Here is an 18733-nt window from a genome sequence, read left to right as displayed (position 1 = left end):
CAATGGTCATTCATTTAGGTCAGTCATACACAATTTGTCTACCACACATTCACAAGTGACCAAGAAATAATAAATAAAGACCATCATAATTATAAAATGACTTTCTAGGCAATATATTTATATATATATATATATATATATATATATATATATATATATATATATATATATATATATATATATATATATATATATATATATATATATATATATATATATATATTTGAAGTGAAAATAATTCTAGTCCGTCCTGGACATCTAGTATAAATGCAGCTTTGACAGCACTCATTATGACTTCTCTTAGGCCAATGCAAGCTGATGGATAAAACTGTTCAAGTCTTTAGCCCCCCTAGAAGACAGAAGTGGTGAACATCGACTACAATAATAACACAGCTAAAAACATTTATTCAGTATGTATCAATATCTAAATGTTTCAATATATTTATATAATTATTAATGCAGTGGTAAGAAAAAATATGGATGGATGGATATAACTAGTCCAGCAGGATCATATTTATGGATAAAGAAATGAAACTTGTTTTTACTGCTTATATGAAATACTCTATGTTACTTAGATGGGATTTATATTTCAGTTATTTCCCCACCTTTTTAAAAGATATTTATTAATGTTTCAAATGACATGCTTTTGTGAGACCATAAAAAGTTGTTGAATTTATTTCACCTATATTGAAGACAATAGCTAAATAAGTTTTTAATAATTTTTGTTTTCAAAAAAATAATAAAAATATGTGTGCAAACTTGCATCTATATTTTAAACAAATGTCACAATTTCAGAGAAGGACCAAAAATAGCTGTGGAATCTATTTCCAGTTAAATGACAGTATGGTGAGATTTAAAAAAAAATAAAAAAATGAGAGAATTACAACATGCTGACATTAAAGCAGATTTTCCTTTGGAATATTCTAAAAAATATTTCGTTGTTTGGCACCTGATAAATTTAGAGTGCTAATAAAAAATATTTCTTAAGAGGAAACAAATTATTACAAATGACACATTGGAACAAAAATTTTTTTTTTCAAATATTATGGCATGACAAGTTCATGAATATATTGTGCAATAAAATTGTATTATGCACAAACAGCAAAGCTGCCATAAAACAAAAAGATACATTTTAATCATCATTTAAAAAAAAAAAACATTAGAGGAACACAGTATGTCATAAAATATATTAATAACTGAATATTTGCTATCTAAAACTTTTTACAAGTAAGTTAACAGCACTTTAAAATCTCCTTTTCAGTAAAAAAAAATATGAACACATCTTTGTGTATAAATGGTATATATAAACACAAAGTATAACAAATTATTTTCTCCTCAGGTGGGATTATTATCTCACATCAATAACAACCAGTTCAAATAAAATAACGTCTCTAGAAATATTCTTTCTACATAAATAGGACCAAGAATTTAGACAACAAAATGCTGGAAATTCTAAAAAACTTCCCATTAACTGTCAACAAAAAAGCTAACATCAGAGAAGCTTAATGAAAATAACATTTTAAAAATCTACACTTAAAGGCACTGCTAAGAACAAGCACTTTCAAACATGAGACTGGACTGATAGTCTGATACAAGAAATAAAAGTCATATAAAATGTTAAGGCAGGGTGAAAGGCTTGGAAGACATGAGATTTCGACAGGTTTTTTGTATAAAACATACACCAGACTTTTAATAATGTAAAATAATATTATTTTGAGCCTAAGAATTTTTACAAGAGTATTAAATATAAGTTTGTGTGTTTAGGGAAATGGAGCTGATGTTAATGATCATATGTATACAATAAAAGGATATTTTGTTAAAGAGCATGGTAATATCTGCAATAATGGACACATAGTTCAACATAGAACACCAATCTAAATGCTTCACAAAAAAAATCACTTCTTTTTGAATATCTTTGTTTTAAAAATCAGCAGTCTTGGCTGGCATAACATATGTCAGATATTTGTAGAATATGCCTGATAGAAAATGTATAACGTTGATTTAAAAAATAGAAAATGTATAACATTGATTAATAAAAACACATTTATGAACACATTAATGATAGCATAAATTTACACTATTTAAAAAACAAACAAATAAATAAACATCTTTAAAAACAATCAGATCTATATGAAAATCATATCTTCAGTTGTAAATTAAACTGTAGGTTTTGTTTTAAGACTTGTATCTTCAAATGCAATGAGCAATTTCTGTCACTATGATTTTTCTGTAAAGCTACACTTATGTTCAATTAGCTACATCAATAAAAAGATATATTTTTTTAACCTAGAAGAAATTTATACCAAGTTTTAAAAATAAAGTTCAAATACAAAGGTCGATATGCGAGTTCAATTAATGAACTAAATAAATGAACTAAACCATGTTTACATTAACAACATTAAGAATACAAGAAATTGTTTGTTTTGCTAGCAAACAAAGCACCTGATTTTGTAGAGAAACGCTCTAAATGTAACATTGTAAAGCCTTGTTTATTTTACCCTAATAAATCAGACTCTCACTGAATCACACCACCCCATTTGGACCACAGAACTAAAATTATATACAAAGATGCAGTAGCACAGCTAGGGATTTGAGGGCCCAGAGGCTTGATCTCTTTAGGGGAGCTTACAAATGAGATAATGGAGTAATCTTTAAATGTAAAAACAAATTTCGGACACTCATTTGAGCCCCCCCCCCCTTTTTTTTTCAAGTTCCCTCCACCCCACCCCTAGCTACGCCACTGCAAAGATTGCCATTAAGTATTACATACTTGAAGAAAAGGAAAATTAAGTATCTCTAAATTGAACAACAGTTATATTTTCGGATTGATCAACACTTCAAAAAAAAAAAAATTATTAATAACAATACATTTTTAAATAAATATACTTTTGTTAAGTTTTTATTGCACAACTAGTCCAAATGTATCAGGGTTAGTAGCACTTTTTCATGACAAAATTTTAGGAGATTTTAGGAGTTTTTTTAAGGATGAAATGTATGATGTGTGTGTGTGTTTCCTATCCATTTGTGTGATACATAGTAAAACATACACAAAACTAAGCATTTATCAAATCAATTATTGTTATTTGATTTTTAAAATAATAAATATCTTGCCAATATGCCACAGAAACAATGTTATCAGCTGTTGTATGTCCACAGAAAATGTAATGAAAGTTATCTTTTAATCAAGTAACAACTTGACTGTCATCCCAAAACCTCAAACAAACATTTTTTTTTCAAAGATTTATTTAAAAACATTACAAATGGTTACTTTTCCATTTTTTTTAAATAAGAAGCATTCTTAGAGATGCCTTATTCATGATGTATCTTCTCTGTGATGGAAATGTACATTTTTAGTTCCTATGTGTATCTTATAGATACTAGAGTCATGGTGTGCATTTGAGGTAATGTTTTATTCTTTTATTAGTTAACTTAAATCCTTTTCATAAACAGAGCCAGTAATATATAGGGTAATATTGGCCTATTTGAATGTTTAGTTGACATTTGCTTACTAAAAAATGGCTTTTGGGTTGGGGGGGGGGATTAGACCTATTCACGTTTTTTTCCTAGCAGAATCTTTTTCAACCATATAGGCATAGTTTCCCTGGCTTTTATGAGTGAAATAATTTTTACGGACTTTTCACAGCTGTATGCGAAATATTTTCGTTAAATCTACAGTAGATCTAGACTCTTTTGATCTAAATCACTAATCACTTTTCACGGCTGTGAGAGAATTATCTTCACTGAATTTACAGTAGATCTAGACTCTAGATCTAAGTCACTAAAATTCGCGGACTTTTCAGAGAAATATTTTCACTATATATATTCTAGTGATTTAGCGTAAATCTAGAGTCTACATCAAAGTCACGAAAATTTGCGGACTTTTCACTGTGTGAATATTATCTTCACTAAATTTACAGAAGATCTAGACTCTAAAGCTAATTCGGAAAATTCGCGGACTTTAACTCTAAGTCACTAAATTTTGCGGACTTTTCACGGCTGTGTGAGAATTATCTTCACTAGATTCTAGTGCTTTATAGTTAATCTAAAGTCTATATATAATTTCAATAAAATTCGCGGACTTTTCGCGGCAGTATGCAAATTATCTTCACTGGATATACCGTAGATCTAGAGTCTAGATCTAAGTCACTAAATTTGCGGACTTTTCACTTCTTTGTGTTAATTATCTTCACTAGACTCTAAGTGATTTAGCGTAAATCTAGAATCTAGCGTATTTCTAGAGTAATCTGGACATTAGATGTATCGAGATCATTAAATTGACTAAAATTCACGGAGTTTTCAGGTTAGGTGCGAATTATCTTCACTAGATCTAATTTAGATCTAAATCTAGATACTATTACAGTTACTAGAGACTAGCTAGATCTAGAAGATTTACCGACTTTCCACGCGAAGTCACTCTTACACTTACAACAAGAAGATTTTAGGTGAGGGAGGGCCCGGAGGGGTGTAGCCTACAAATTAGTCTGGTAATTGCTCTAATTATAGACAATAGTCACTACAGACTAGATCTATCGCATCTTTAGTGGTAACAGTAAATGGAAACAAACATTTCTAAAATGACTTCAGAAAAATACTGCCAGGTGAAATGCTTGCTTGAGCCAAGGCCATCTTCAATCACGAGGTCGCGCTTCACAAGTGGGTGAAAGGCGGTGTAGACGCGTCACTGGTCAGGTCATTAACACAGTAAGGTCATGCGATCAGAATGCCTAGTAACGCTGTTGTTATCCCCTCACATTTTTAGCAAGAAATAAGCAAAATTATATTTAAAAAAAAATATTGGGTAAAAATTTTAGGAGAGTGGACAAAATTTTAGGAGACTTTCTGCAATTTTTAGGAGAATTTTAGGATTTTAGGAGACTTTCATTTTTTAGGAGATTTTAGGAGTTTTTAGGAGCGCTACGAACCCTGATGTATTTTGTACTACAGTTTGAAAATCTCATTTCAGTGAATGACTAGCTTATGGTATAGTTGTAGAACTTGGACTTTCATTTTATTAAGTGTTTATTATCTATATGCAAAGATTAGTTTTGCCTACATGCATAATTTATCTGCAAAAAGTTTGGATTTTATCTCTTTATATATAATTGCTCATAATACAACCAAAAAAAGATTCATTTTACAAGCTCATTATGATAAATTATGATAAATATTTTTTCTTGGAAATTGATGGTTATTGCATCTACAGTATAATTCTGTACTTTCTAAATAATTTTTTTTCCCCTTAAAATCTCAATCACTGAACAAGTTATGACAACTTAAGTTTTTGATTATGGTAAAAATTCAAGTAAATACTAGGAAGAAATATATTCGATATCAGCATCATCAATTTGAAATGTGTTATTGAAGTATGCCTGATTTGGCCTCCTCATTTCTCTCTCTCTCTGCCTCTCTCTCATCATTCTCCGCTCTTGATTTTTCCCTCCATAATTGTTATATTGTACTTGCTGATTGGATGGAAAGTATGGGAAATGTCCCCACTGTCCTTTGGCTTTTGGTCTAGCACCTCCCATCTGCATGCTTGGCACACCCATGTAAGGAGTGGCTCCATACTGGTAAGAAGGATAGGCCATGTAGGGATTATGTCCATAGACGGGTAGAGGGGGATATCCGCTGCTCATGTAAGGATTCAATCCTCCTATGTAGGCACTTGCGCCACCACCAGCATCCGAGCCAGAGCTAGACCCACTTTTGCCCAGTAGGACACCCCAGTTGCCACCAGAGATGTCCGCCATAAGAGAGTGTAAAGGAATATTGCCCTCTTCAACATGCTGTGTCTTGACCGTCAATGTTTGGGTTTTGTGTTTACTCTTCGACACAGAGGATGTTGCAGACGGCCTTGCTGTCTGCGTCTTAGACTCTGGCTTTTGTAAGCTGGGAGATAGCCCTTTACTATTTGGGGTTTGAGTCCTTGATCTCTTTAATGTTGGCGCTGAACTACATGACTGCAGCATAGATGATGCCTCAGACCTTAAATCTGGTGCAACTTCCTCCTCTAGGGCTCCGGGCAAGGAAGGATTGTTCTCCAAAATATGACTGTGAGATTCTACCAGCTCACCTGGCAAGCTAGCTGTTCCAGTGCCACTATCTTTGGCAGAAAATATGGAAAAATCTGTCTCTCTCTTGCTGGGACTCAAATCTGAAACTGGCATAACCCTTGAGCTCTTCACCCCGCTTACTTTCTCATCTCTCTTAGTCACTGCTGGCAACACCCTGTCTGGAGGCATATTAGACTGAAGTGAAACAGTCTCTATACTGTTTCTCTCCATAGAAATCTGAACACTTCGCCCTGACATCTGGCTGAGGGCGGAGGAATCACTTCCTTTCCTGGGTTTTCCAAATCTTCCACTGCCAAATCGAAAGCCAGAAAACATGTTTCCCATTGCTGGCTTGAGTCTGTTGAGCTTACCTCTTTTCTTCTTCTTCTTTTTTTTACCTCTTCGAATGGGAAGGTCATCACTTTGAATGATATAGAACTGCCTTTCTCTAAAAGACATTAAGGATTCTCTGGACACACGCCTTGTAGAAATAACAGACTGGACATCTGATGCAAAAAAAAAATAAAAAAAAAAATGAAAAGAGAAGCAACAAGCATCTCTAAGTAAGCCGTTACAAATGCAACTAAAAAAAAATGTAAAATTCCATGAGAGTTTCTTTCTTTTTTTTTTGGTTACAAGTCCAACAACTTTATAGATTTTCTTATTTAAAACAATAGTGTCAAGAGCTTTCTAATTTAAATTCAATTTTTAACAATTCTAGAGCTGACAAAAAAAAACAACTAAATATTTCAGTATATTAAAATTTATATATTAAATTTGTAGAACTCGTATACACTGTGTCTTAGTTTTTTTATAAGCAACTTTCCAAATAAATATACCCAACAATATAAAAAAAAAAAGAAACCTGAATCAGAATATCTGCGTCCCATTCCTGCGATTGGAAATATAAGTCCTCCTCTCCTACACACTAACTTGGGCATGGCCATAGCAAAGTTGGAGGACAGCTCATCATCACTTCCACTGTTCAGATCAAATTTCATACCTAGGGGAGAACATACATGTTAATACAATTAATCAGACTTAACACATCATAACATATAGCTTTGATTTTCTTTTTTTTTTTAATTCGAGAAATTTAAATGTATTAATTAAAACAATTTTAGCAATAATTAAATTAATTGAATTTTTGGAGAAAAACAACAACATAAAAACCTAATGGATCATCATGGGAACTCCTGTAACTGATGGATACTCTCCCCTGATTGATTTCTTTCCTCTTCTGAAATGCCTGGGCTATCATTCTGTGTCTCTTGAGTTTAACTGGTTTGTTGGAGGGCTTGTGGAATATCCTACACATGACAAGTCAAAAGGTTTTATTGATAACTGTTGACATAATATTCATAGCACAGCCGGATAATAATTTTTCATGCTTGTCTAATACTTTGCAAAGATTAGAAGATATTTCCAGACACTGGAAATTTGTTTATGAATGTTATACAATAAAAATTCCAAACAAATGATTTGCATAGTAACAAGTCAAAAATGTATGGCTAATTTAAAAACTCTAATAAGATTACTTGATCATGGTGACCAAGCAAAATTAAAAAAAAGACAAAAAAAAGATTTTAGTATCATTTTTTAGTTATATTAATTACCAACAAGAAAACAAAGTTAAAAAATGAGATGTCCCAAGAGAGCATTAGGCAAAAGACTAGAACAAACACAAAAATGTAATCGTTGGTAACAGACCATACTTAGCAAAAGTAGGGCCTAAAAAAAAAATAGTTTAAGGGACATTTTTGCCAGTTGAATTATGAAGCTCTGATATTTTCTTAGGCTTCAGAATGAAAGAGCCCAGAAAAGGATCAAGTAAAGCCTAACACTACAAGAAAATTGCCCACTGGCAAAAAGGAAAAAGGGGGGGGGGGGGGGGCAAACAGAACTCTAATCTAGGGCCCCAAAAGAAAGGGAACCCCCTTCATGCTTTTGTATGCATCATATGCATGTAGGGGGAGACAGATGTTTGGGTCCCAAATATTTCTTTTGCTTCTGACCAAAAGTAATTTTCCTTCCTCAGAAACCATTACTATTATTGAAGTAGAAAGAGAGTCAAGTTAGTATAATAAATCATTACCATCTGAAGAATCTCTCCCAGGCTGAAAGAGAAGCTTTAGTCCATGACCATGAGCTCATTGCAATGCCTGCACCAAAAAAAGCAAAAATGTGTATCTCCATAGCAACAAGACTTGGTCTATCAGTTATAGTGCAGACAGACTGTGTTTCAGAATGGATCTCTGTAACTGAAACATTGGCTATACAGCTGGAGAGAAACCAGAGAATAATTGGCTTTCATTATATATAGCAATGAGAGTTAACTTCTATTTAAATAATGTATTATATAATTCATGTCTAAACAATGCTAATGTTAAACTGCTTTAAAACAATAACCAATCAATTTATTTAAGATGAGTTATGCTTCTTGTATGATGGATTTTATTTTTACCTAAAATGAGCTACACAATTTTTGTTTGCTTAAATATTTATTTTATAAAAGAAACTACTTGCAGTATTGTAATAAATCCCAGGCTGAAGAGAAAATTGAATGTAAACAATCTGACTTACTACATATAATCTTTGAAACTTTCCTTCCATCTGTCTTCATTAGAAAATATATAGACATGGACAGAGAAAGTGATGAAGACAAAGATCAAAGCCACAGTTGTAAAAATACCTGAAAAGAAAAATCCTATCTAGCTCATTCTAGCTACTTGCATTTATATATGATATTAATTTCAATTAACCTAGAATCTTTGCCACTACTTAAGAATACCACCATAGAGGAAAAGAGGCAGGCAACAAAATTTCTTAAAAGTCCTAAAAATATTAAACAAAGGGTGGAGATAATCAATAGAGGAATGATTTCCTTGAGTTCATCAGTATAAGAACTAAGTAAAATAAACAAGTCTCATCATCTAACAACTTGATGGTATAAGTTTACGATGATGCTTTTTGGTTTTATAAATGCAATCCTGCAAGGCTAAGTACCAGGAAGATAATAAAAGAGGAGCACATAAGAAGGAAGGAGTGTATCAAGGACAAGCCATTCCTACATTTATTCAAGAGATAACAGAGACATATGGTGCAATGTTGCAAGTCCCAGTGGAGCACTACTAACCTAACACTTTATTAAGAAATAATAAAAGTAAATTCAAACATCAAGAAAACATTGTGCATATAAAAGTTTAATAAACATAGGTATCTGTACCTAATCTTACGATTGTGTCTCGAATCTTTGAAAATGTTTTCTCTGGAATAAATACTGGTGCTTCTTTTTTTATTCTAATCAACGTACACACACCTATAGATAAAAGATGAACAATGGACCTTAAAAATAAAAATGTATAGCTTTATATAGTCAAATTGTATTCTATCAATCTCACTTTGAAGTGCTCTTCAATGCTAGTAGAGAAGGAACCTACCTCTCAATAGAAAGAATGTTCCCACCACAATGACCAGCCCTACTGGCAGTAAAACAAACAAAGCCCGCATGCTGTGGTTGAACCCTCCAACAAAACAGATACCACTCACAGAGTCTCCATCCACCTAGATACACAAGAATGGAGAGATATATCTAACATTGGAACTACTTTATAACATACAAATTATTAGGAGCTGTAGACAGTAGTGGGGTCAAAGGTTTTACTATGTTTAGGATTTAATTTACTAAACAAACAGTTTTGTGGCCAAAGATTAGATTTAGATGTTGATCATGTCAGGATAACTTGTAATAGGTGTCATTTTTCTTGGAATTTGGATGAGAGCTTGTCCATTTCTTGTTTATTCTATTAACTATTAGCTTCTTCAATTTTTTTTCTAGAGTGCAATGGTGCAATTGAGTGTTTATTCTCCAATTTTTGGCCAGTGTGTCCATCTCCTCATTTCCTTCTAGTTCTAAATGTGCTGGTATCCATTGAATAACTGTCATCATGATAATGCAGAGTTTGGACCATGGCCACTGCCATCCTCACCCACCCAGCAGATGGTTTTGGGATAAGATATAATAATCTTCATTTCAGAAGGAACATTAGAAACATACAATCAAATCAAATTCTATTTCTCAAAAGCCAAGTTTAAAGACAAATATGCCTTGTTCTCAACCCACATACACAACAATAAACGATAAGAGGAAACTTTGCTGGTCATAATTTTTCAATTGTTATTTTAAATTATTTACATATTTTTGCCATCATCTAGCGTATTCTAATACAGAGCTTGAGTATGAAACTACCTCAGAGATAGCCAAACAAATGATGGTCAAGACAAGTGGAAGGCACCAGCTTATGAGATGGAAGTAGGCTGTCTTTGATTTCAATGCATCCCTTGGTGTGCCCAAGGCTGTGAAAGTCAAGTACCAAGCGTAGGCGAGCATGACAAACCATGAGACACCAGCGACCAGGAAATAGTAGACAATAATGAACACAACAGTGCAAGAAATGCTCTCATTAGCTCTGCAATAAAAACATTGGATCCTCTAAAATATTCAACAAAACATGGAGCCTAACTATAGAAATTGCATCTACAAATAATTTTACATTGTTTATATTAATCATGGGATGTGTTTGTATGTGATCTAAAGACACGGATACCTATTAAGGGAGCTGAAGTTCAAATCCTGACTCAAGCTGAGTTCTCTTTGCTAAGAGCCTAAAGGTAGCATGGAAACCTTAAACCTTCTTTCATATATCCCCCCACCCCATCCCCAAAAGAGATTGGACCAAGCTCACTGCTATAAGAATGAAAGATGCTCTATACAAAAGCAATTCAAACAAGAAAGTGAAATCCTAAGCCTAACAATTATTTTTTCAAATGTTTGTTAAATGAAATCCTTAATCTAAAAATTACTTCGTTTTGATTATAACATGGAAGTAAGCAATGGAGCCCCATTGACAACCCCAAAAACCTGCAAGCATGAGGGTACTTATGCCTTCAAGACAAATAATATATTTATCCCAATTTTTGCAGTAATAAAATGTAATATATATATCTATTTATGCATTTTCTTTCAATACAAACCAAAAAAAGACAAAAAAAAAATATATATATATATAAATACTCATATTTTACTTAAATTGCTATCACTTATATAAAAGTAAGTTTCACCATTTCAGATATATTTTACATGTAAACTATATTAGTAGAAGTTGTTTACTCTTATACATATATATATATGTTGTATTACCCCCAAATTTTAATGTTTTAAAGTTTTAATGCTATTAAAAAAATGTTAATGTTTCTCAGCTGTTAAATAGTTTAAATGTTTTGATGCTATTATAAAGTTTGAATTTTTCACGGCTATTATAAAGTTTTGTTTCACTGTTATCAATAAGTTTAAATGTTTTATTGCTATTATAAAGTTTTCATGTTTTACCATTATTATAAAGTTTTAAAAATTCACTGCTATAATAAAGTTCAAATGTTTCACGGCTATGATAAAGTTTTAATATTTTACTGATAATATAAGGTTTAAATGTTTTATTACTAAAATAAAGTTTAGATGTTTTATCACTATTATTAAGTTTTAATGTTTCACTGCTATTAAGTTTAAATTTTTTATTGCTATTATAAACTTTGGATGTTTCATTGCTATTATAAGTTTTGAATGTTTCAAGGCTATTATAACAATTGAATGTTTACCTCTATTATATAGTTTGTGTACCTAACAAGAGTTTGGGAATAGTAAAGTCAGATGGTCATTGTGCTGCAGACAAGACACCCTTGTTAACCATGAGACACAAAAACAGATTACCTTTACATCATATGAAAGGAAACTTTAGTTTTTTTTTAACTTAAGACCACCATTATTACTATAGTTAAGCCCAGCCTACTACTTCTTTCTAAAAGTAGATTTCCAATAAATCTAGAATTCCTGATCTAGAAATAGAAGATCTACAAGAATATACATTGAAAATGTAGACTAGAGTTTACTCAGTTTAGTCTAGATCTAGTCTAGTAAAAGAGAACTAGATTTTTTGCTTTTAAGATTGAAAGTTTTACTGGTATTATGTAGTTTGAATGTTTCTCTACTATTAAGTTTTAATGTTTTACCACTATTATAAAGTTTGAATGTTTCAATGCTATTATAAAGTTTGAATGTTTCACTGCTATTATAAAGTTTGAATGTTTCACTGCTATTATAAAGTTTGAATGTTTCATGGCTATAGTATTATAAAGTTTGAATGTTTCACAGCTATAATATTATAAAGTTTGAATGTTTTACAGTGGTTATAAAGTTTGAAGGTTTTACCGTTATAACTAAGTTTAAAAGTTTAACCGGTATATATCAGTTTGAATTGTTCACTGCTATTATAAAGTTTGAAAGTGATATCGCTGATAAATATAGTTTAAATGTTTAAATGCTATTATAAACTTTAAAGGTTTCACTAATATTACTAAGTTAGAATGTTTCATTGCTACAAAAAAGTTAGTATTTTTTACTGCTATTAATCTGTTTAAATGTTTTACCACTATTATAAAATTTGAATGTTTTACTGCAGCTACTGCTATTAAAAAAGTTTGAAAGTTTTACCACAATTATAAAGTTTTAATATTTCAGAGTTAGTAGGGGGGTCATCTACCCTGAAACTTTTTTTTGTTTTTAACATTTTAGGCTATTTAATGTATTCAATAGATGCATTTGATCATAGGAATATACAGATCTTTAAAATAAATTTTAAAAAGAAATTAAACTTTTTTCCTATAAAGAGGAGTGGGGGAGTGAAGGGTCAAATCACCTCATTTTTAGGAAAATGTTTTTGAAATACATGTAACCATAATAGCTACAGGTCTGAAACTGGGTATGTTGATATGCACCCTATCTTCTTAGAGCATGTCAGAGAGACGTTTTGAACAATATATATATTTTTTTAAATTAATTTTTAAATTTTCCCTCTCTGCGACAGTGTTGACAACCATTAGAACCAATTGAAATATATTTTACTCATTTCCTAGAAACATTTAATGTGCTAAGGCCATATTGAAACATGTATACCAAATATCATGATCATTGAATTGGTAGTTTTGGAGCAAAAAGATTCCTAAAAACACATACCCATTGACATTGACATTTTAAGAAAAAAATCAATGAGTGAGAAAGACAAGATATTTATGCATATTGTTTAAAAAGATATTTTATTTAGCTCATGTAACATTTAGGAATAGAAGCAAGCACAAAATTTACTAAAATATTATTAAAATTTATTTTAGATGGGCTTCCACACAAATCTTCCTTCCCTCCCAACTGTTGAAAAAAACAACAAAAAAAAACAACAACCCGGAAACATACCAAGTCCAATATTTACTTTAAGACATTAGCAAACTCCTACCCATTTCAAACTCATTATTTACATTAAAATACCTTTATTTTAATGATTTTAGCTACACTGTTGTATTCATAAGATATTTTTCTAACATAATATGCAAGTCTTGAAACATAAATTTTTTTTTACGGGCAAATGATTTTTTTTTAGATGTAAATTTTGCCAGCAATCTTGTATCCAAGATTATAAGATTAAATGAAAACCTCAAACTGAAATAAAGCAACTGACTCAAGTAATTGGTAAAAACAATCTCATTAATCTATTGAACTTTTCTTTTTCATTTGGTTTACTTGCAAGCAGGATTTTCTCAATAGAGTTAACTTCAACTTTATTCTATATAGTCTGAGGTTTTTATTAAACTTACTTGGGTTCTCCTTTTCGAACTGTACCATCTTTTCTGCAGACTATATCTCTCCTAGCATCCCCAACAAACTGAGACATCCACCCAATGCTCCCAAGAAAGAAGCAAGCATTGATGAAGAATAGAATCAAGGCAGGATAACGTTTGGCATTGTTCCAGTCAATAATGAAGGTTAACTGTGAAAAGAGATTCGACTTAATTACTACATTCAAGTGTAAAGTCACATTCAGTCTTGGTGCAAGATGAGCTTCTTCAACGGTGCACCTTTATTAAAAGTTAGCTCTATTTCAAATAAAAGAAATTTACTGGCTAACAGAGTAGTCAGTAGATCATATAAGATCTAGTTAACTTGAACTTCTAACTAATAGTAGCTTAGACTTATTTACTAAATCTAGTCAAGAAGTCATGAGTTGTTGTTTTTTTTACTATAGCTGGCAAACTTGCATCCATGATATTCTAAAGTAATTACAAGTTAGAAGCAGTCCTAAAGAGAACATATTTCTTCATACAGGGTCATTCAAAATTACATGAACATGAAAATAGTTTTTTATTGACCTTACCACTGTAAATAAAGTACAAGCCAGACAAATAGATCCAAAGACAGCCACAAAGGTATGAACTTCTCTATGTTGTTCTGGTGTAAACAGAGGGTTATCACAAGGCACACCACAGCCATCCACATCATTGTACCAGCTACCTGGATTATCTGTACGCACCAAGGGTGACTCACATTTACCCGTAGTATTGAATGTTAATTTATCATAAGTCTCTTGCTGAAGAAAAAAGAAATTTCGATGTTTTTTTTTAAAAAAAAACACAAGATTACAAAGTTATCAAGCATAATTAGCAAAAGAATTTCAATTTTAAAAATAAATAGCGATAGGTATTGAGAGTTAATTGGAAAGTTTAAAGTTTGAATTCTAGCAAAGTCTGGATTTTTTATTATTGATTTAACAACGTTTATACAAGCACTTGACAATTTTTAATTTAAAAGTTACTTGAGAGAGTTACAAGTCAATGGTTGAAGCACTAAGGTCACAGAGCAGATGAACTATGTCTCAACATGAAACATTTACATCTGGTAGATAAACTTTATTAATGGCCAAAACTGCTTAATGATTGGCAAAATAAACTGAGATCATAGTGAAACAAACCTGCAAAGCTGGGCAAAAAAAAAAAAAAAAAAGTTTGCTAATGGGAGATTAAGGTTGCTAATCTGATCAAAAGTGTAGCATTAAATAATAAATGAATATCTCTTTCACTGGAGATTAAAATAAAACACATGAAAATAATGCTCTGTACAAATTTCAAAGTTAAATGTCTTTGCTGAAAAAGAAACGTTGAAATCTTCATTATATTCGTAGATAATATAAGCATACAACATTTTGATGACACAATGTATACACTTAATACTATCATACATAGAAACATAACTTACTCCACACAAAAACAATTTAACAATAAAAGTAATAAAATGGCCAAAAAAAAAACAACCAACATACTCCACAGCCTGACACAAAATTTGGATGATCACAGCGAAGAAAATCTGGCCATCCATTATTGATTTCTTGAACAATTTGGCAAGGTTTTCTGGTTCTTTCACATACTTCTTTACTGGGTAGTTCAATTCCAAAGACATCATCACATCTGTTATAGAAAAATAAATGTAACTTTCTTTAAAATTAGCTTGTGTGAAATAATAGCAATAAAATTGATGTTAACTAGAAATGCTACACTTGATAACCATAAACGCCAACACTATAACGCCTGATTTATGAGTCAATTTACACTTTGTTAACACACATGACACATAACATTCCAACATTCACTCCCTTAGTCAGGGGGAATCATTCAAGATACTCATATAAACAATGTCAACAATTGATACAATATTTTACAGAACTAAATTTGTCACTAACTTACTTGGGCAAATAAACAGAGCACAAAAATGGTTGGACAACTGCCCAGCACTGAGGTACATTTCTTAACCCACTCCACAACTTCAGCTTCTTATAAACATCCTCCAGAGTGAGTGAGTCATTGACCAATGAGATAGAAGTTGAGGAAAAGGGGAGAGAAGTCCCCATACATATCTTAGAGGTCAAATTTTGACAAGGACTGGATGTCAAATTTGTACTTCTGTAGCATTTGAGATTAACGCCTCCAGCAATTTGGGCCTGAGACTGGGGAGTTGTGGTCGACTTCTTTGCTTGCAACAGGATAATAAAGATTGTCATACAGAATATCCTTGTGATCCAGGTTAAGCAAGTTGGTGGACAAGAGCTTTTCTTTGCATTGTTCTCCATTGTAAAGAAATGTTTGGTCCTTTGAACAATCTTTTGAATCAAACATTACTAAAACCAATGTTCCTTAGCATAATTAAGATCCACTTTTTTTCTGCACCATTTCAATAATTGAAGAATGTAAAGGTCTTTCATTCTCTCTATTGAATACAACATTGAACCTTTAAAAAGAATATATAATAAATATAAAAGTTAAAAGGTGTGATTAAATGTGATGTAATTATTGTTGGTATTTTCAAAAAGAAATACAACGGGTCTTGTAGTATTTTCCATACATAGATACTTAAATAGATTGACATGTTGTTAACAAAATTACAAATTAAGCAGATTTATCTCCCTTGTCTATAATGGTATCAACTTTAACTTTAACCCTAACCATTAACATATAATGAAAAATGTGTTTTAATGTTTCTTTTGCACTTTTAAGTAAAGAGTGTAGACTTTCATAACCCCTAAATTCTACAGAAAAAGTATACATCTATATACACATTAATTGAAACAAAGGGATATAATTAGACATAGACACATTTAATGAAATATAAATGAAAATACTTCCTATATAAATGTGTATTATTTTCTATAAATAGACTCTAATTTAATGTTATAAGCTAAAAAAAATTCTTTAAAATTTTAAATGTATTTGCTGCATAAAACTTAAATATTTGTACATATTAAAAAAAAAAAGTTTTTTTAATATATTTTTTTTCTTTAAAAACAATAACCATTTTTTTTCAAATAAAATTGTTGAAAATGGTTATTAATTTGTCCATCTCTGTCTACATATATGGTTTCTATATTGATCTAGTGCAGCGGTCCTCAACCTTTTATGATCGGTAACCCATTATACAACTTCCCACTCTGCCGCGACCCCCCCTCTCACAAACACACAGCAATAGAAGTACAGACAAAAACAATCCATTGTTTCGATGGTCTTTGGCGACCCCTGGGAAATTGTCAATCGACTAAACTTATCTACTGATACTAATCTTTAGAAGAGTTTTGTTTAGTAAGAGAAAAGTAGGTTACTCATACTAACTTACTAAACTAGAATCAGTATGAGTATCAGTAAGTCTGTCTATGAGTATAAGTATTGTATAAAGTGTAGACTAGAACCATTTGATATAGACAATAGATCTAGACTTATATTTTTTATATTTATAATTTAGATATATTGTGACTATTATAAATATTAAATATATTGATCTAGAATAGATTTCTAGATCTAGATAGATTATATCTAAATCTAGATATAATCTAGATAGTAGATTATATCTAAATCTAGATCTATACTCTATAGTAATCTATACTAACTATACTATGACTATACTAATATACTAGTCTATACTAACTTATACTTTTACTACTTTTAGTCTTTTAGCCCTAGATCTAAATCTGTGAGTATCATTCATTTGATTCATTAATCATGATTTACCTTACTAAACTTACTTACTTAGATCTAGATGTCCTGTGTGTAGTTACTTATTTAAACTTATTAACTTTAAAATTAACATAAACGTACTATCACTAGAATCTAGTAAAGTATCAGCATTACTCATTCACTCATCATTGTATCATGTAGATCTAGACTCTACCTTTTGTATGATACCGTAGTACCGTACTGTCATATTAGAAATTAGATCTATCATAAGTCAACTAGATCTATGACCTGACACTAGTCTAGAATCTATGTGTATTTCACTGTATTACAGTGTATTCTGTGTCAATCATTGTGTCAGTGTCACTGAGTCTTGGTATAATCAAATACTGAAACACAAACAGTATCAGTATCACTGAGTATGAGAGTATTATTATAAAATTATAAACAAATTCAGAATAAACTATTTATAAATTACTATAAATAGAATCTAGAATCTAGTACTGTTACTTACTGTACTAGTCTAAGACTAAGTCGTCTAAGTCAGTATTCGACAGTAATAGATTTAGATTCTAGACTTAATCCTAATGTGAGTCTCGATTCCGAGTTCTAGATCTAGAATTACCATTGTTTAAATTAATAAATCTAGATCTAAATCGGAATAAAATGTCAAGTAAGGTGTAATAGTAATAGCTGTAAGTAATCTAGATCTAGACTCTAGACTAAGAATATGTATGTCACAGCCATCTTTAATGTGAACCTCTTTCTTCTTTACCTTTAACCTTTTTTTTTTTTTTGAAGGGATCACTTGTACCCCCCCCCCCTTTTTTTTTTTTTTACCTTTAGGGGTGCACGGTATTCTCCTGAACTTTATGTAGGCCAGTGGCGATGTATAGTTGAATTTGAAGGGCCAATTATACTAGATATATTATATAGATCTAGGTTTAGTCATTATTCTAGATATATATAGATCTCTCTCTATATATATATATAATAGAGAGTCTATGATAACAGAAAAGACTTTTTTTAGAAAGCAAAACTTTAACGTGCACATACATCTAGGTCTAGATTAGATTGATCTAGATCTCTAATGTAGATTCTTTTATTTTCCACTTTGCCAAAATTACGATAAAAAGGGATGGGAAGTTTTACTGAAAGACTTAGATCTACTAGATCTAGACTAGTTTTGGCACAGAATATTATTATTTTTATAGATAGAAAAAAGTTTTAAAGTACACACTTCTGTCCGGATTTCTAAAAGTTTTAGATCTGACATTGGTCTAGATTTATCTATTACTCGGTTA

The 18733-nt window shown here is 31.2% G+C and overlaps 1 protein-coding gene across 2 annotated transcripts; it reads right to left on the bottom strand.

Annotated features, from left to right (window-relative positions):
* Positions 1 to 182: 182 nt before the first annotated feature.
* Positions 183 to 18169, bottom strand: LOC106069043 (smoothened homolog). 2 transcript variants are annotated; one of them, XM_013228612.2, is made up of 13 exons: positions 18055 to 18169; positions 15675 to 16215; positions 15254 to 15398; positions 14312 to 14524; positions 13755 to 13927; positions 10303 to 10522; positions 9494 to 9617; positions 9280 to 9372; positions 8637 to 8745; positions 8149 to 8334; positions 7227 to 7363; positions 6919 to 7056; positions 183 to 6559 (listed from the first exon to the last, which is right to left on the bottom strand). In XM_013228612.2, exons 2-13 carry the CDS (start codon positions 16055 to 16057, stop codon positions 5310 to 5312), a joined length of 3171 nt encoding a protein of 1056 aa, XP_013084066.2. In that variant the 5' UTR covers positions 16058 to 16215; positions 18055 to 18169; the 3' UTR covers positions 183 to 5309. The 2 variants fall into 2 exon arrangements, with proteins under 2 accessions (XP_013084066.2, XP_055871799.1); XM_056015824.1 differs by lacking the exon at positions 18055 to 18169 and adding an exon at positions 17944 to 18038.
* Between the last annotated feature and the right edge of the window lie 564 nt (positions 18170 to 18733).

Source organism: Biomphalaria glabrata, chromosome 17 (assembly GCF_947242115.1).
Source record: "Biomphalaria glabrata chromosome 17, xgBioGlab47.1, whole genome shotgun sequence".
Taxonomy (NCBI): domain Eukaryota; kingdom Metazoa; phylum Mollusca; class Gastropoda; family Planorbidae; genus Biomphalaria; species Biomphalaria glabrata.
Note: the sequence above shows the minus strand (reverse complement) of the source record. Positions and strands in the feature narration are given on the sequence as shown.